Source organism: Hevea brasiliensis, chromosome 13 (assembly GCF_030052815.1).
Source record: "Hevea brasiliensis isolate MT/VB/25A 57/8 chromosome 13, ASM3005281v1, whole genome shotgun sequence".
Classification (NCBI taxonomy): Eukaryota; Viridiplantae; Streptophyta; class Magnoliopsida; order Malpighiales; family Euphorbiaceae; genus Hevea; species Hevea brasiliensis.
The window spans coordinates 76,757,812-76,775,894 of NC_079505.1; the positions used below are offsets into that span (position 1 = coordinate 76,757,812).

Consider the following 18,083-nt stretch of genomic DNA (forward strand, 5'->3'; position numbering starts at 1 on the left):
TGCCTAACATTTAACTACACACACATACACATATATATATATTTATAAGTGAATATATAAGCATGCTTTAAATATATAATAATAATATTGAAATTATAAATAAAATCAATATCTACTCACAGATTATCCAAATGTCACCGGGGCAGCTGAGAACTAAATGGCCTAAGACACCCTAAGTTTATACTAAAAATCTAATAGAATTTCTTCTATACTTAGAATCTATTTAACTCGTAAAATAATTTAACTAACACTTCTCAATTCAAAAGTCCTCAGGTCCGCAACACAATACCCTTATTAGGCCTGACAAACTCGTTAATTCTCATGTAAAATAATTATTTAAAAATTTAGGACGTTACAATATAAATAGGAAAAATGTTACAAAAATAAGATATGAAACTAAAAATAAACTTTACAAACTTATATTCTTTTTCTATTTATTTGTTTATATAAGATAATCAAATAATATAAAGAAAAACAGAACTTTTTTTATTTATTAATTTTTTATTTTTATTACAAATTAAGAAATAAGAAAAAAAAGAGTAGTAGAATTTTGAAAAAATAATTACAAAAATGAGGTGGTTTCTATAATTACCATTTCTAAAAAATAAACTATTACTTTACTTTGTAAAAAATTTAAAACATACAATTTTTTTTAAAGGAACTTATACAATTTATAAATTTAATCTTATATATTTTTATAAATAAATATTATTTTAAATTAATTAAATATAGAATTGTTTATTTTTTTATTAATTTAAAATAATATTTTTTAATATTAATTTATAAAAATATTTTAATTACATATGTTTTAATCTTTTTTATAAAATTTTAAAATTTCGTAAAATAATTATTTTATAATGATTAAATATAAAAATTTATCTTTTTTGAGAATAAAATTTTATAATAACGACATTAGAATTTTTTATAAAATAAAAATAATTTTACTTTATTTTAAATGAAATGATTATAAAATTCAATTTTTTTATTTTTTATTTTTTATGTTTGTGAACCGCGCAGCTTTGTTTGCTTTGAGAAAAAAAGCGATGTGGGCGGCGAGTAAAGAAAGTAAATCTTCTTCCTTCTTCGTCGAATATCAGCCGTCGGATCTCATAACATGGACCACGTTTTGGGGATTTTAAAGGATTTTTTTTTTTTTAATTGATTTCACTCCAAACGAGATTCAAAGGAGTGGGCTTTTTAAAAGCGAAGCGGGGGAGTAAAGCAGACCCAGCGCTAACGGTCGGATAAAATTACAAAACTGACCTTAATTTCGTTATAAAATAAACTACAAATTAATGGTACCATAAGCTACAGTTAAAAACGCAAGAAATTTCGCAGAAATGGTAACCTCCACCTCCACAATCCAATCCGATTTTCGTTCCGCTCTCCACATCGCCAATTTCTTCATTTCACCACGCGCCTCCCGGACGCGCCGCCCTTTTACTAACCGACTGTTTCTTTCCTCTTCTAAAACTAAAGCGACGTCTTTTCCATTCAGAGCTTTCTCCACCGATTCTACTGACCCTGTGCTCCCCGTCAAGCTTCGTGAGAAGCCGCCTGTTTGTACTGCCGATGAGATCCACTATGTCTCCGTCGCCGATTCCCATTGGCGCCTCGCTCTCTGGCGTTATCGTCCTTCTCCTGAGGTCGCGTGCTCACTGTCAATTTCCCATTTCCGGTTTTCTTTTCTTTTCTTTTCTTTTTTGAATTTTTTTTAAGAAAACTGCAATCTTTTATAGGCGCCTCCGAGGAATCATCCACTATTGCTATTGTCTGGAGTCGGCACTAATGCCATCGGTTACGATCTCTCACCAGGGGTAATTGCTTTTTTTTTTTTTAATTTTTATTAATTAATTAGTTTTATTTCTGCCATAATTACCGGTTTTGGAATTCTTGGTGAGAATTTCCTCTGTACTTCACGAAACCTGTCCCTGCGTGGGATGGTAGTTCTTATTTGTTGGCCGCACATGAATCTTCGCTTATAATTATATATAAGGCTCACATTCCGTATTTGAAATCAATTTTTTGTGAGTATATAGCAAATAGGGTTTCTAGTCATGCTAAGATTAGAATGGCACTGCACATATGGAACTTGTGTCTGCTCGGGAACCAGAGGTTCCATTTGTAGTAAATTTGTATGCATATTTGGCTCATTGTCTATCACAAAACATTGTTTTACTTCTGGCATCATACTGCATCTTGACTGTTTGTTTTGCCTTTTGTCTGGTTGCAAGTCTGCTTTTAGCATAGATTTGATATCGTTACCTCTTTTTAGTTGAGGACAGCTTTCTGCATATAACTCTAGAAATGTTAAAACAATATAATCAGCTTTCCATTAAGTTACCTGCAGTAGTGCAGTTACAATGATCAAGTTGTTCTGTTCTCCTTTATAGCTTAGAGGGATCTGGATCTGATAAAACTTGTCAATTTGTGTTGTATGACTGTATATTCTCTACCATATGAAACTTCATCTTCTTACTCATGCGTGTGGCAGTGTTCATTTGCGCGATACATGTCCGGTCAGGGATTTGACACATGGATTCTTGAAGTTCGAGGTGCTGGATTGAGTGTACGGGAAACAAATCCAAAAGAAATTCAGCAGTCTGCGCATGCAGTCTCTGAACAGATGGAAGCTGTTGCTAAGACTGTAAATAATGGAGCCTTATCTAACAATCAGCAGCCAATTAATGTTTCCAGTGCCTTATTAGATTCTAAGGATTTTACTGTCAAGGAGGATCCAACAGTTATGGTAACTGTGTGGGATGAATCAAAGCTGGTATCAAAGTTGACTGAAACTTTTATGCGTTTGTCAGAAAGACTCTCTGGCTTCCTCAGTGAAGGCCAATCAAAGATTATTTCTGCTAAATTATTTGATCAGATAGCAAAACTTATAGAAGATTCTCAGTTATCTGAGCGCTTTAATGAGATAAGGGGGAAGCTTTTAAGCTTGTTAGAAACAAGACAAAACACAGTTATTGCTAGTCAAATCAGGGATCTGAGTGAAAGGCTTGTAAATATTTTTGAGGAAGGTCAAAGATCTGTTTCACCTCAGTTGTTTGACTTGCAAGAGCGTCTTTCCTCGACCATAGAAGATTTCCAGAAACAGCTTGACTTGATTGTGCAGTATGACTGGGATTTTGATAATTACCTAGAAGAGGACGTTCCTGCTGTGGTGAGGTGACATTTTGTCTTGCCGACATGCTATATTCATTGTTCAATTTTTTGGTCTGCACAATTAGCATATTTATTATAGTATGATACCATTCCTTGGGCTATCCTAATTGGTAACCATATCTCTCCTCTAATCTGGAGGTCTGTTATTCAAATTCCCTTTCCTAACAATTAATGGGAAAGAAAAAGATTATTCTTCTGTAAAAAAGTGATGAATACTCTTCATATGTAAATAATATATTCAAATATATCTGTGTAGATGGAATACATAAGGGCAGAAAGCAAGCCAAAGGATGGTAAATTGCTTGCAATTGGACACTCCATGGGAGGCATCTTGATATATGCTATGCTTTCACGTTGTGGTAAGATAAACCTCTACCATATTCTTGCAAGCTCACCTACTCGTTATGGATAGATATGGCAAGAATGCTTTGTTACTCTTTTTGTATTATCAGGCATGCTTTTGCAATAATGCTTTTTGCCCTTTTTGTGCTATTAGACTTGCTTTTCCATCACTATATTATGTCTCTATAGTATGGCATGCAACATTTGGACTCAGGTTTCATTTGGTATTAATATTTATATTCATTGATCTTTTTATATTGTAGAATTGATGATAAGACCAACTGTGTTTTAAATTGAAAGCTTAAGTAAGGAATTCAGGGGCTGGGTCATAATCTTTGAGGATTCAATCAAATCATGAACCAAAATAATCAAAAGTATTTTTAATTGTCAAAATCATATGAGCTCATCAACTATGTCTAATGGGAGAAGTTTAAAAGTAAAATATCATAAGCCTTCCTAAAAGTCTTTTCTTTTGGTGGTTGTGGATTGTATGGATTAACAAAAAGAAAAACATAGTTGTTTTGCTTTATTCTTATGTATAATGCATTATTTGTGTTGAAAATCCAAAACTTGATTCTGTCAATTTTGTCCCCACCTTTCAATTTTTTTTTTTAATTATATATCCAACTGTGGAGTGTTGGTGTCTACTGTTGCCATTGCTTGTATTAGACTTTATCTAGATGTGAAAGCTCTTCTAGGTATGCCATACTTATGCCAGTAAAACATCTTAAAAAAACATAATAATGTCACTTAAAAAAGAAAAAAAAAATGTCTGACACATGCTGCGAAGGCAAATGACGGTTATTGGAAATCTTAGCATTATATTCCAACAAAAATTGCTCCAGAAACAGCTCATCTCCAAAGAACTTTTCCCTCATTTGTCTGGTTGGAACTTCTGAAATAAATTAAAATAGGTCATGATAGGTTTTGGACAAACCCATTGTTCCAACTGGGGTAGCTCTTTACTATCTATCTTGTAATCCCCTTCTTTCAGACCTAAGAGGATTTTAAAATGAGTTTTCCAAGTTGTAATAACAAATTCAGGTAATTGGGTTGTCCTACTAGGAGCAAACAAGAATAGCCTTCATTAGTAGATTTGAATGCATGTGCAAAAAGATGAAATGTTTGTCATTTCTCCGGAGTGTCTATTCTCTGCTCTATAATTTTATATTATATTATCTTTTTCTTTTTGTTTTGGTGCAGTAAAGATGAAGATATGACCATGTTCATACTCATGTCCTATTTATCAATTTACTAGGTTGTGAAGGAAGAGACCCTGGATTGGCTGCTATTGTTACTCTGGCATCATCACTTGACTATACGTCTTCAAATTCGAGACTCAAATTGCTTTTGCCTTTGGTAGGTGGTCAAGATTATATTTGTGTACGCAAACTCTTTGTTTGCTATAACGGCTGTCTAGAAAGTAATATTGAGGAATTGTCATGCAGGCAGATCCTGCTCAGGCTCTTAGTGTACCTGTTGTTCCTTTGGGGGCATTATTGTCAGCAGCATATCCTCTTTCATCTCGCCCTCCTTATGTGTTGTCTTGGCTTAATTATCTCATATCAGCTGAAGACATGATGCATCCAGAGTTGTTAGAAAAGCTCGTCTTGAACAACTTTTGTACGTATCGGTACATTTGTTCCAGTTTACCTAAAATTTTACAGCTTTTTAGTTTTCAATGTATGTTTTTTGTATATGTAGGTAAGTTTAATTTAACTATAGGTTGATTCATGGATTGGATTTTGGCATGTTCTTCTGTGTACAGCGTGAATTACAAAGCCTAAAAATGTAAATGGACTAAGGAAAGAAGAAGACCAACTAACTTTTTAGTACATGAATGACCTGATTATTTTGTTGAGTAGGAAATATTTGTTGGCTACATTTGAAATAATTATGGAAAGGAAAAGGTTAATAAATATTTTTGTCGATCCCATTAAGCATGGGAATATTCTTTAATTAAGAAATCACTCTTTGCGCATCTTGGCTGCTATATTATTCTTAAAATTATTCCCTTTCCCCATTTTTCTTAATCTTTCTTGCACCTCTCTTCTTTTTGTTTTTTCGACAAAACATAAGGTCTGATCATTACTGGCAGGTACAATACCCGCCAAACTTATCTTGCAGCTTACAACAGCTTTTCGGGATGGTGGCTTATGTGATAGAAGTGGTAAATTTTTCTACAAGGATCATCTATGCAAGAGCAATGTACCTGTGTTAGCCTTAGCTGGAGACCAAGATCTAATTTGCCCACCTGAAGCTGTGGAAGGTATGTTAAACAGAGATGACTTGCATGTCTACCTTTAGTGGATATGAATCTTCCATGCTTCTTGCTTACAATTATTTGAATGCACCAGAAACTGTTAAGCTCTTCCCCAAGCATTTGGTTACTTATAAGGTTTTTGGAGAAGCTGGAGGTCCACATTATGCACACTATGATCTGGTGGGAGGACGACTGGTATGCACTTCCATTAGATTTTAAAATAGGAGAAGAGTGTAACATCTTGTTTGATTGTATAATTTATCTTCATTACTTTGCATAGTAATTTTCTTTCTATTGTCCCCCGCAGGCAGTGGAGCAAGTTTATCCTTGCATAATACAATTTCTTAGTCATTATGACTGACGTGATTGTCCAGGCAGTAGAACTTCATTACACACAACTCACTGCAGCACCAAGCATGATTTTACCAGTACACGAAATGCATGTCTTGGATAATTGCTGAAGTAGACATTTGCATTGATGATGAAGTGATTCATGGAAAAAGATTATTGGAGTCTAGATCTGAAGTTAAACACAAAAGGACTGAAGTTTAAATGAGCTTTGTTGCTGATTCTCAAAGTTGAACGAAAGTGCCAGCAGAAGGTCAAATAAAATAAATGCTTATGTTTTCTACATTCAATTCATCTGGATCAAGGTTAAATGTTGCTAACTTGCCTGTATATCAAAGTCAAAAAGAGGATACAAAATATATTCTTGAATAAATGAATTGTCCCTTATCCAAATTTTTGCACTCACTGTATCTTAGTGTTGCAATAAATCCTCAAATCAGTTGCTGTTGCACCATGCTTATATCCCATTAGTGCTAATTAGTAATTTCCTCTTGAGGAAAATTGTTGTTTCATTTTGAACTGCTGCAGCTATGATTTTTGTTTTTTTTTAATTTTATTTTTTTTAAAGGAGAAGGATACAGTCTAATTCGTTGAATATCCAAGCATGAAGTCCAAGCCGAGGGTATTAAATTTTAATAGTTGCTATAAGGTAAGATTAAAACCATTCTAGAAAGATTAGATCTTTATAAGTAAAGAAAGCACTAAGAGAATGAAAGTGGGTAAAGCCTGTGGACCCGAAGGAATACCAATTGAAGTGTGTAAATATTTGAGAGATATAAGAGTAACATGGTTAATTAAATTATTTAATAAGATTCTAAATTTAAAGAAAATGCCTGATGAATGGAGGAGGAGTATTTAAGTACCTCTTTTTAAAAATAAGGGAGACATATAGAGTTGTTCAAATTATAGGGGAATTAAACTTATGAGCCATGCTATGAAATTGTGGGAGAGAGTTGTGGAGCATCGACTACGTCATGATACTTTTATCTCTCTCAATCAATTTGGTTTCATGTTCGGTCGTTCAACTATAGAAGTGATATTTCTCATTAGAAGCTTGATGTAGAAATATAGAGATGTGAAGAAAGATCTACATATGGTTTTTATTGATTTGGAGAAGGCTTATGATAGTGTTTCAAGAGATGTTTTATGGAGTGTGTTAGAACAAAAGAGGGTATGTATTAAGTACATAAAGTATTGAAATTTATGTATGAAGGGGCAACTACTATTGTGCGCACAGTGGGAGGGAACACGAGATTTTCCGATCTCAATTGGATTACACCAAGGATCAGCTATAAGCCCTTACCGTTTTATATTAGTTTTAGATGAATTGACGGAACATATACAAGAGAGTATTCCTTGGTGCATGATGTTTGCGAATGATATTGTTCTGATAAATGAATGCGAAAAGGAGTTAATAGAAAGCTAGAGCTTTGGAGAAGTACTCTAGAGTCAAAGGACTTTAAGTTAAGTAGAACGAAGACAAAATTCATGCATTGCAAGTTCAGTGAAGGCCAAACTGGTGATAGGGAAGGAGTTAGTTAGGATGGAGTGGTACTGTCCCAAAGTAATCATTTTAAATATCTCGGCTCAGTCCTTCAAGTAGATGGGGGATGTGAGGAGGATGTTAGTCATAGGATTAAAGTCGGATGGTTGAAGTAGAGACGTGCCACGGGAGTTTTATGTGATTGCAAGATTCCTAATAAGTTGAAAGGAAAATTTTACCGTACAGCCATACGACTGGCTATGTTATATGGTAGTGAGTGTTGGGCACTGAAGGAGTCGTATGCATCTAAAATAAGAGAGAGTTGCAGTTATGAGAATGTTAAGGTGGATGAGTGACCATACTAGACTTAGATAAAGTCCATAATGAGAGTATTAGAGAAAAGGTAGGAGTGGTGCTAATTGAGGATAAGTTGAGAGAAGGGAGATTGAGATGGTTTGGTCATGTGAAGCGTAAACATACTGAGAGTCCAGTTAAACAAGTAGAGCACATTAGGTTAAAGGATAAAAAGAAAAAAAAAAAAAAAGGGTAAAGCTAAATTGATTTGGAGGAGAGTAGTACGATATGACCTAGAAGCATTACACATTTCTGAGGATTTAACTCAAAATCGTTTAAAGTGGAGAAAACGAATTTTGGGATAAAGGCTTAGTTGAATTGAGTAGTTGAGAAGGATACAGTCTAATTCGTTGAATATCCAAGCATGAAGTCCAAACCGAGGGTATTAAATATTAATAGTCCAAACCATTCTAAGCTGTTTGGGTATGCTTGTTTTGTGGTACATTCAGAGACGTTGGTTGACACTCACTGGAAGGATAAATGAATTAACATCTTGTAGATATTAGTTTCACTTTTTTCTGAGCTGAGCTCATTAGGCTTTAGTAGACTCAACGTGTACGTGCACGCTCAAATACAGCTTTTACTTACGGTATATATTCGTGGACTTGTCAGCAAACAAGTTTCAAAAGGAGATGCAGAAGGATGGTTCGCTGTTTTATGGTATATCATCTTACGGTATATACCCAATTTTATTTGCTGTTCTATGGCTGCTATTGTTGGCTGACATTAGTTTTGAAAAATGATTGCCATTGATTCTCGATTGTTCTTCAGAGTAGGTAAAATTTTTTTGTTTCTTCCCCTCTTGTTTCAAGTCATTCTTCGGATATTGAGCCAGCTGAAACAGTCCTAAACTTTTTATGTAGCTCGCTGCTAAGCCCTGGGCAAGCTGTTCAAAACTAGCTCAAGCCTTTGAAGCAATAATTCTGATTCATATAAGTGTGAACATCTCTTTATTTGGCTTAGCTTGATTTTTTTTTTTTCCTTGTGGAGGTGGTAAGGTATTAAATTCAGAGTTTAAACTTTAGAGATTGGATGGGAAACTGAAAATAAAGTTCCTTTCCCTCTCCATTCCATGGAGATCAATGGAATTTTTAATTATTTTTTTTTAATTTTAATTTTTAATTTCATTAAATTTTAATTTAATTTTAAATTAAAAAATAATATTTATATTAAAAATATTATAATATATAATATTAAATATTATAATTTTATTTATTAAAATAATATTTATATTTTATTTAAAATATAAAATAAAATAATTAAAAATTAAAAAAAATTGTAGTAGCGTCCAATCTTTAAATTTTTTTTAATTAATTATTTATTATTTAAAGAAAAGCTTAACGCTATTTTGAATAGCGTCCAGTTTTCCTTAAAAATTTTTGATACGGACATCCGGACCTTAAAAAAGTTATTATAGTTAGCGTCCCGTACTCATCTCGTTCAACTCAGCATAATTCACCTCTTTTTGATAATTACTTTCAAACTCATCTTTTTTTTGTATAATTTTTTTTTTATTACACCTTTTTGTCAAAATCCCTCATATTTACGCCTTTATGCAATATTATAATGGATTCCAACACATCAGGCTTCTTTCTGAATCCTTCTGCCCCTCACTCAGTTTACTATCAGGCAAAAGAAGATGATGGTATTATAGATCTGGGCCTTAGTCTCAGAACTTTGCAACTTGAAGCTTATCATCCATCAGCACATTGTACGAGTCTTGATCCTTTATTTATTATTAGTTGTTTCTCTTTTATTATAGTCAACAGCCAAAAAAAATCTCTCACATGAAGTTCATCTTAACACTTTGCAGGACCATCTTTTGAAGGAAAGATATCTAATTCAGGAAATGATTAGGAAAACATTAATAGATAGGAGGAATCGATTAACACAGAAGTAGCGAGAACATATAAAATTTCCCTGAAAGGAAAAGAAAATCACCAAGTTGTCATGAGAGAGAGATGCTTATTAGATGATGACAAAATTTGATTAGTGATGCATGTGCTTTGCTTACTTGCACTGTTCCTTACCATATATAATCTTAATAATTATGTTACTATAAAGCAATCACTTGTTTGGAGAGTTCTAAAGTCACTAGAGGTCCTAAAACGAACCAGTCATATTTGTTTAGATAAATGGGCCATTCATTCTAAAAGAAATTGAAACAAAAGGCTGCTGAGGCTGAGTCTGGCCGTGCTATATCATACTAAAGTTCAATCTGGACTAATCTAGTTACAGAAAACCACATTGTATTTGGAGAGCTTAGAACAAGCTAAGAAAGGTTAATGGAACAAATAATAGAAATACTAAACTGACTTGGAACAACAGAACAGATATAATAGACCACAAAGCTGAATCTAACTTCAGCAGAAAAATGACTGAAGGCATTGCAGGGAGACAATTATAGGTAGAGATAGGACACATTTGGAAATTCACTCCCCTGTCTCCGCAACTATCAATAACGTATTGATAAACTTCAAGTTTCGACCGCAAATTTAATACCAACGTAATTACGATATTGAAATCAGAGGAGTTATCACAGTATAGTAGGATTATACTGATTAATTACATTTTTCATTTCATTTGAAGCTTAAGAAGAAAATTATATTGTCTATTCACTAAGACAGGTCTAACCAGTGTTTTTTGTTACGTATGTATCAGTCATGAGTCAGGAGGGATATGGTGAACTGATGGCCTGGCCTCAGGCAAATCCGTCGATGAAACATTCAAATTCAGGATATGAAGGAACTACACGACAAGAATGCGATGAGGAGGCAGAGGGGCTGCAAAGCAAAGAAAGTTGGGCTTATGTAAACGTGAACATGGATGGGGTAGTTGTCGGCAGGAAAATTTGCATGCTAGATCATGGTGGTTACTCCTGCCTCGCAGTTCAACTAGAAGACATGTTTGGGCAAAATACTTAGCCTTGGGAGCGTGACATTTTTCTGACTATAAAATTAAATAAAATGATTCAAGATTCATTAATTGTTTTAGGAAGACATTCTGCAACTGGGTTAAGGCTGTTCCAGCCAGGGTCTGAATTCTGCTTGTTTTATAAGGACAGGGAGGAGAACTGGAGGACTGTTGGTGATGTCCCTTGGAAGTAGGTTCTTTATTGCTGTTACATAACTATGTTTCTTCTTTGTATTAGATAAGACATAGTAGTTCAGTGAGATATTTTTCTGAATCTTGACAGGGAGTTTGTGGAAAGTGTGAAACGTCTAAGGATTGCACAAAGAAAGTGAACCTTGTCTACCATATTCTTGTGCAACTTGTATTCATCTCTCTCTAATGGTTTTAGATTGCTATGATCATGAGGCAAACCTGATTGTCAACTTTTATCTTGAAAAGAAAGAAGGTAGACTTTAGGCAATGCTAATGTTTATGTTTTCAATCAATCTAGTAATACGTGTTGTAGTGCAAGAGATGGGTTCAAATCTTTAGCTTGAAAAATGCATAAATAATACTCAGGGAGTTGATTCTGTAAAATCTTCTTTCATGGGTGGCAGATCAATTCGGGTAAATCACCAAGAACTGAATTAGACAGGTGATAAGTGAGCTACAGCTGGAAAGAATTGACTAAAGACATTCCAACAAGAATCTGAGTTAAAGTCAAACAAAATTTAATAAACTTAATTATTTAATACCAATCAAATCCAAATAACAGCTAAGAACTTTGTCCTTGATTGGTGGAGTCCCAGTCTCTACGTTCCCGTCACATGGTTTGGTGTCTGTTTAAGCACGAGACAGTTGGGAAACAGCTTCAAATGTTAATTTAAACTTGATGTCTGAAGCAGAACAGGTAAATGTAAACAATAACAATAACAACAAACTTTTACCCTTTATTTTTTATTATATATTATCAACTTCACAACTGGTACTAATTAACTAATTATAGCTTAGGCTTCAGTTTCACTCTCCTATTATCTGCTTTCTTGAAGATCTTTATTATGTACAAATGGTATGATTGAATCTTGTTTATCTTTTGGCAAGAATTTTTTCTTTAAGAAAGAGAATGCAAATTCAGCACAGAAATCTGGACAAAGAATACCTGTACCACAAAAACAGAACTTTATGCGTGATAAAGATAGCACTTGAAAAAGATTTGATTTGACCAATCACCTAAACAACCGCAAGGTGCTTTTCCTAAATAATGGAAGAAATGAAAGAACGGTAATGGAAATATTCTCATTTTAATAGAATAAGCAGAAAAAAAAAATCTTTTTTTCCAGATTTAAATATATCTGGCTCCGCATTCACATGGAATCAGTTTTCAGCAGAAGATACAAGCAAAGAAAATTTTTTTCACGGCTCTTGATCAGTCTTTTATGACCTTCATAGTCAACTATAACAAGGATCTTTCTGTTTTTTCCATGTGACTGTGATGGAAATATTTAATCCATGCTCCATTACTCAATAATTATTGTTTCTTATTACAAAAAGGGAAGATGAAATAAACAATCAATTAACTTTTCATTGACAGTACAACAAAGAGACAAAGGTCTGCAATAAGAGCAAGAAGAAGACGACATCCTTTTCTTTCGCATATACATTGAGAATAAAAAAGCAGTTGCCGCCTCTCATGGCAAATTAGCGATAGCATGCTCCAAAAACAGACCCACCAACAACCATCTAGCCCTCATGCAATGACAAGAAGAAAAAACCTACCAAAGACAAAGCCATGAATTACACAGGTCTCATCTTTTAGTTTTACACACCTTCAACTGATAGGGGTACGTGTTTTCACTGTAAGTGCAATGAACAATTTATCTTGAAGCCCCTATTCAACGAAACTAAAAGAAGTCTTCAAGAATCAGTATGCCTCAAATTCTCAGTTCCACTCACAACCAATCTGCCCAAAGCATCAGAGACATGCCTCATTGTAGGTCTCCTTTCAGGGCTGCTGTGAACACAAGCCATTGCTATCTTTAGAACTGCAATAATTTCCTCTTCCTTGTCCACATCTGGAGATAAATATGGATCTAAGACATCTGCAAGTGGTTTTTGCTCTTCAATGCAAAGCTGAATCCAGTGAACAAGATCCATTTCTGAGGTACCCACATGGACCACTGGGGATCTTCCTGTTATCATTTCTAGTAAGATCACCCCATAAGAGTAAACATCCCATTTCTGTGATGGTTTTACCACTTTAAGTGCTTCAGGGGCCTGGTAGTAAGATCCCAAATTTGCGGATGAAACTGTAGCAACGTCTGAGCTAGGTGCACTCTTTTGTTGCCTTTCTTGCAGTTTCTCTGTGGCAACTCGATTAGATTGCAGAGTTGGGGACCCTCCAGCAATATTTGCAAGGCGTCCAAGTCCAAAATCAGAAATGTGTGGATCCATGTTATGTCCCAGAATTATATTACTTGGCTTCACATCTCCATGAACATACTTTTTAGGGCTGAATTCATGCAGATAAACCAAGCCATTTGCAATTCCCTTGATGATTTTCAAACGAACAGACCAAGATAACGCCGCGAATGAAACCATTCCAGGCTTCCCTAAATATATTAAGAAATAACAGAAACAGTCAAAAAAATAAAAGAAATATCAGGCCAGTAACCAAAACCCCATTTAAGAAGCCAAAATTACTATCATTAATGGAAATGAGTGAAAACAGAAATGTGTTTTATTTGCTGCAAAGGGATTTCTAGAACTTACCATGAAGCGCAGTTGCAAGACTTCCATTAGGTATATAATCATATATTAGCAACTTCTCATCAACAGACCAGTAATACGCTCTGAGTGTTACAATATTAGGATGCCTTAGCTTTCCAATTGCTTCTACTTCTGTCTGGAATTCCTTAAACCTTTGAGAGCCCCCTTCTCCCAATCTTCTCACAGCTAAAGTGAGCCCATCTTCAAGCACAACTTTGTATACAATCCCAATTCCACTCTTCCCCAAAACAAAAGCTGAAGCCTTAAGCAGCTCATCTAAATCAAAACCTACCTGCGTATCCAGTGGCACGAGATCATGCTGCTCCACATTCTCAGATAGAGAATCAGACTCATCCTTTCTAAAGCACAAGCACTCCTGCCTTACTTTCCCTCCGTTGCCAAAAACATAACCAGTTTCATCTTTATCCTTACTACAAGCACAAACCCTTGAATAACAATATGAAAATAACAACCCTACAAGGCAAATTCCAATTGCATCACTCACAATGATTGCAATAACAGCACTCTTACTCAATCCTCTTCCTTTCTCGGTCTTTCCACCATTGTTATTCAAATCTTGAGGCGGGTAGTTACTTGGCAAAAAGGGAATTGATGAAGGTGAACTTGCACTAGGAGTACTGGAAGAGCAAGGGTTTTTCAATGGAGGACCACAGAGCCCAGGATTTCCTATAAATGCCGTGGGTCCTCTGTTCATTAGTGCACCATTTTGTGGTATTGGACCACTCAAATTGTTGTAAGTCAGATCAATGTAAACCTTCTCAGGAAGGTTTCCAAGACTAGCCGGGATTGAACCAGTGAAGAGATTATGTGACAAATCAACAGTTCCTTGCAAACTAGACAAATTTCCTATGTCACTAGGAATTGAACCATTGAATTTATTGAATGAAAGATCAAGTTTTTCAAGAGAAACCAAACCAGTACCAAAACCATCTGGCAAAGAACCAGTGAAATTGTTTTGGCTTAGATCAAAGGTTCTAAGTCTCTTGCATTGAACAATTGACGTGGGTATTGACCCATTGAAGAAATTCTGTGATAAATCCAAGCTTTGAAGGTATTTAAGCTTGCCAAACTCATTTGGTAAAGTCCCAGATAAGGCATTCCCATAAAGGACCAGACTCTGTAGCCCTTGAGCTTGAAAGAGCTCGGCAGGTAAGCTACCAAAGAACCTATTATTCCTCAAATTTACATGCCTGAGGTTAGAGAGAGACCCAAGAGAAGAAGGAAGAAACCCATAAAGTTTCTTCTTTGGAATGCTAACAGAGACAACTTTTTGCTCCTTGCATGTAACCCCATTCCATGAACAAGGGGTCTCATCAGAGGAGTTCCAGTTGCTCAAAGACCCTTCTGGGTCTTGATATATGGACTGCTTGAACGAAATAAGTGCAAACCCTTCATTGTTCAAAGAACTCACTAGTCCATGAGAGTTAAAAAGAACAAAAACCAGCAAAATCAAGAAAAACATTTCCACAGACCAAAAAAAAGAACAGAAAAGTGACCGTTTAAGACCAGTGTAAAATGTTGCAAAGCTGAGGGTTCACAATTCTTACCTTTCAGTATCAGAAAACCAAAGAAGACTGAAGAAAAGCTTGAGGAAGACAACGAGCCTAGAGAGAGAGCGCGCGTGAATCGTAAAAGGTGAGATGGTGTTCAAGAAAGGTAAAGGGTCCTGCATAACTAGACCTTGGGAAGATAGATAATAAGAGTGAAATGAAAACAAAATGGAAAAAGAGGAGTTAGTGAGAAAAACCATACTTTATAGTAGCGGACAGTAATCTTTTTTCAATTTCTAGTCAGGCCAATTTATCGTGATATTTAAAAATGTTAGATTTCATATAATTAATTAAAAAAATACAATAATTTAATTTTCTTTTTTACTTTTTTATCTTACCTTGAAATTAAATATAAATATAAATTTAGATTCCATTGTTCCACAAAAAATAATTATATATAAAATAAAAAATTTTTTAATTATTTAATTATAATATTAAATTAATAATATTTATTTATTTCATATATATATAAATATGTTTACATTTTAATAAAATTTTTAAAATTTAAAAAATAAAAAATAATTTTCTTTTTTAAAAAATAAAAATTATTTTTCTTTAATTATAAAAATATTTTTTATTAATTAATTTTTTTAATGTTTTCAAATATTAAAAAATATTTAAAATTTTTCGTAAAATAAATGAATCTTAAACTAATTTAAAATTCAATTTCTTAGTTTATCCAAATTTAACAACAAAGCTTAAAGATAAGGATAGAAAAGCATGGAATGAAAAATAAGCGGTGAGGATTGAAATTGCCAGAGATAGTGAATTGGAGACTCATGATAGTCCCACATTGGCCATCAACCGTTAAGGGGACAATGCCATGATTACGGTAACCTTGACCCCAGCCAAGTCATGAGCCATTATATCTACGTATTATACAATCTTTAGCGGGCCCCACATTTCTACAAGTGACCATAGAATTGCAAAACTAGTGGTCCTGATCTTTCCTAATTGGTGCAACCTTATTACACCTTGTGAATGTACACAATGTGTAAACATTTTTCTACTCCTCAATCAGTGAACTGTCTCGCGATAAATTGGCCATATAAACTTACACGTGAACTACGGAAATTGCCCTTTTTGACGAGCGGGCAACGGCATTGCCGCATAAGAGTTGAGCCCCACGGACAATGGCCTCTTAGCACTTTATGGAAGACGTGAAACGAACGCAACTTAGGATTTACTTAAATTATTATTAGAGTTTAAATAATTATGTAATTTTTAATTATTTTTTAATAATATTTAAAAATATTTTTTAAATAATATTTAAATCATATTTTAAATAAATCTTAATTATTATTATTATAAATGAAAATTAATTGGTATAATTAATCACACTATGAAATCTAATGATTTAATTTGCAATTGTCACGACCCGACCTATGAACCGGACGGGCATTAGGACCTGACCCAGTCTAAAGCTTTCGAGGCCCGTAGTAAGTCATGTTATTTCTCAACTTAATTCTAAGGCCTATTTGGGCTCAATTTCAAGAATTTAACCTGACAGAATCCAACCATAAAATGAACCATTCAATAGAGAGTTTTTGACTCGTTCGATCTGTAAACACAATATATAATAAATTAGGGAGCTCAGCTCACTCTCCACATGCTCATAATATCAAAAGTCCAATGGGAGCTCAGCTCCATCATCTCATCTAGTCATACATACAGTTAATAATTTTACAGGTCCAACATAACTTTTATAATACAGATCTAAAATAAAAATAAGTACTTCTAACACATACGGAGTCTAAAATTTAACTCAATTGAATAAGTACATTATATACTATCAATGGACTTGCGAAGAAGAAGAGCAGGTTAGCCACAACAAATAATCCCTCTGTAACCTGGAAAAATAAATGAACAGGAGTGAACGTTCGACTCAGAGAGTAAAATACCAATTTTAATAATAATCTCTATAACTATCAAAAGCAAATGCACCCAGTGAAGTGAAATGCAACATCATCATAATTTTCATATCATAACAGCAAAAAGGTAATTTGGAGCACTTACACACCCAACATTGTCAAGCAATACATATATGGGAGTTGATCCCCCCATACAGCCTTCTTAATCCAACCTCTGCCAGCTAGTGTCTCTCAAGCCGGATTTTTGCTTAATAAACCAAATGCAAGGTCCCAGCGAGTGTCTTTTAAGTCATGTCTATCCCGAAGGACTGAGTCCCAGCAAGTGTCTCTCAAGCCGTGTCTACCCGCCCTGTCCATATCCAATACCATACCACGCGCACGCTACGCACGCATACTGCTCCAAATTACTACAAACAACATCCATTACACTTCAACAATTATGAATGTAATATAAAACGTGTAGAGTGTTTAACTACATAGATACATATTTATAAGTAATACATAGGCATACTTGAACATATAATAATATTGAAATTACAATTAAAATTAATATTTTACTCACAGACTTAATTTGAGGTCACTGTGGCAGCTGGATGGAGGAGGAAGGCTGTCCCGGCTCACCTGACAATTTTATTATAATTATTTAATACATTTAACTCAATGCAAACTAAGAAAAGATCAAATATGTTCCAAGTCGTATCGAAAATCTAGTAGAATCTCCCAAATACCTAGAACCTACCCAACTTGCAAAAGGGCTCAAAATGCACTTCTATATCCACAAATCATATATCTACAACTCAATGACATTACATAGCCTCTCCTGAGCCCATCAAAACAGTCAACAATCACAATGTGAAAAATTACAGTTTAATCCTTATAATTAACCCTTTTTGCAAAAACTACCCAAATGAACTCTAAAAATTCTAAAACTTTGCCCCGCGGTCCTTAGCATTATTACTAAGCTAATGCAAAAGGAATTATAATTTTCTAAGTTACCATGAATATTTTATAGATTTTTA

At 34.3% G+C, this 18,083-nt stretch overlaps 3 protein-coding genes across 7 annotated transcripts; 2 read left to right on the top strand and 1 right to left on the bottom strand.

Moving 5' to 3' along the window:
• The first annotated feature begins 1,289 nt into the window (after positions 1 to 1,289).
• On the top strand, positions 1,290 to 6,581 carry LOC110663095 (uncharacterized). Of its 3 annotated transcripts, none has more exons than XM_021822315.2 (9): positions 1,291 to 1,646; positions 1,740 to 1,817; positions 2,495 to 3,172; positions 3,431 to 3,533; positions 4,775 to 4,875; positions 4,965 to 5,139; positions 5,615 to 5,785; positions 5,874 to 5,974; positions 6,087 to 6,581. In XM_021822315.2, exons 1-9 carry the CDS (start codon positions 1,341 to 1,343, stop codon positions 6,138 to 6,140), a joined length of 1,767 nt encoding a protein of 588 aa, XP_021678007.2. In that variant the 5' UTR covers positions 1,291 to 1,340; the 3' UTR covers positions 6,141 to 6,581. The 3 variants fall into 3 exon arrangements, 2 of the variants coding, with proteins under 2 accessions (XP_021678007.2, XP_021678008.2); XM_021822316.2 differs by having other exon boundaries at positions 2,525 to 3,172; XR_009142581.1 differs by lacking the exon at positions 6,087 to 6,581 and having other exon boundaries at positions 1,290 to 1,646; positions 5,644 to 5,785.
• Positions 6,582 to 9,516: 2,935 nt separating this feature from the next.
• Positions 9,517 to 11,239, top strand: LOC110663094 (auxin-responsive protein IAA32). Of its 3 annotated transcripts, XR_009142373.1 has the most exons (3): positions 9,517 to 9,675; positions 10,626 to 11,067; positions 11,161 to 11,239. XR_009142373.1 is itself a non-coding variant. In XM_058131632.1 (2 exons), exons 1-2 carry the CDS (start codon positions 9,531 to 9,533, stop codon positions 10,886 to 10,888), a joined length of 408 nt encoding a protein of 135 aa, XP_057987615.1. In that variant the 5' UTR covers positions 9,517 to 9,530; the 3' UTR covers positions 10,889 to 11,239. The 3 variants fall into 3 exon arrangements, 1 of the variants encoding a protein (XP_057987615.1); XR_009142374.1 differs by having other exon boundaries at positions 9,778 to 11,239; XM_058131632.1 differs by having other exon boundaries at positions 10,626 to 11,239.
• Positions 11,240 to 12,418: 1,179 nt separating this feature from the next.
• LOC110663093 (receptor protein kinase-like protein ZAR1) lies at positions 12,419 to 15,365 on the bottom strand. The gene is made up of 2 exons (XM_021822312.2): positions 13,626 to 15,365; positions 12,419 to 13,465 (listed from the first exon to the last, which is right to left on the bottom strand). Exons 1-2 carry the CDS (start codon positions 15,103 to 15,105, stop codon positions 12,771 to 12,773), a joined length of 2,175 nt encoding a protein of 724 aa, XP_021678004.2. The 5' UTR covers positions 15,106 to 15,365; the 3' UTR covers positions 12,419 to 12,770.
• Positions 15,366 to 18,083: the final 2,718 nt, after the last annotated feature.

Coding starts and splice junctions, on each gene's coding strand:
- LOC110663095 (XM_021822315.2), top strand. CDS start 1,341: ATGGTAACCTCCACCTCCACAATCCAATCCGATTTTCGTTCCGCTCTC. Junction 1,818..2,494: donor GTTACGATCTCTCACCAGGG/GTAATTGCTTTT, acceptor TGCGTGTGGCAG/TGTTCATTTGCGCGATACAT. Junction 3,534..4,774: donor TGCTATGCTTTCACGTTGTG/GTAAGATAAACC, acceptor TCAATTTACTAG/GTTGTGAAGGAAGAGACCCT.
- LOC110663094 (XM_058131632.1), top strand. CDS start 9,531: ATGGATTCCAACACATCAGGCTTCTTTCTGAATCCTTCTGCCCCTCAC. Junction 9,676..10,625: donor TTATCATCCATCAGCACATT/GTACGAGTCTTG, acceptor CGTATGTATCAG/TCATGAGTCAGGAGGGATAT.
- LOC110663093 (XM_021822312.2), bottom strand. CDS start 15,105: ATGTTTTTCTTGATTTTGCTGGTTTTTGTTCTTTTTAACTCTCATGGA. Junction 13,466..13,625: donor TCTTGCAACTGCGCTTCATG/GTAAGTTCTAGA, acceptor TAATATATTTAG/GGAAGCCTGGAATGGTTTCA.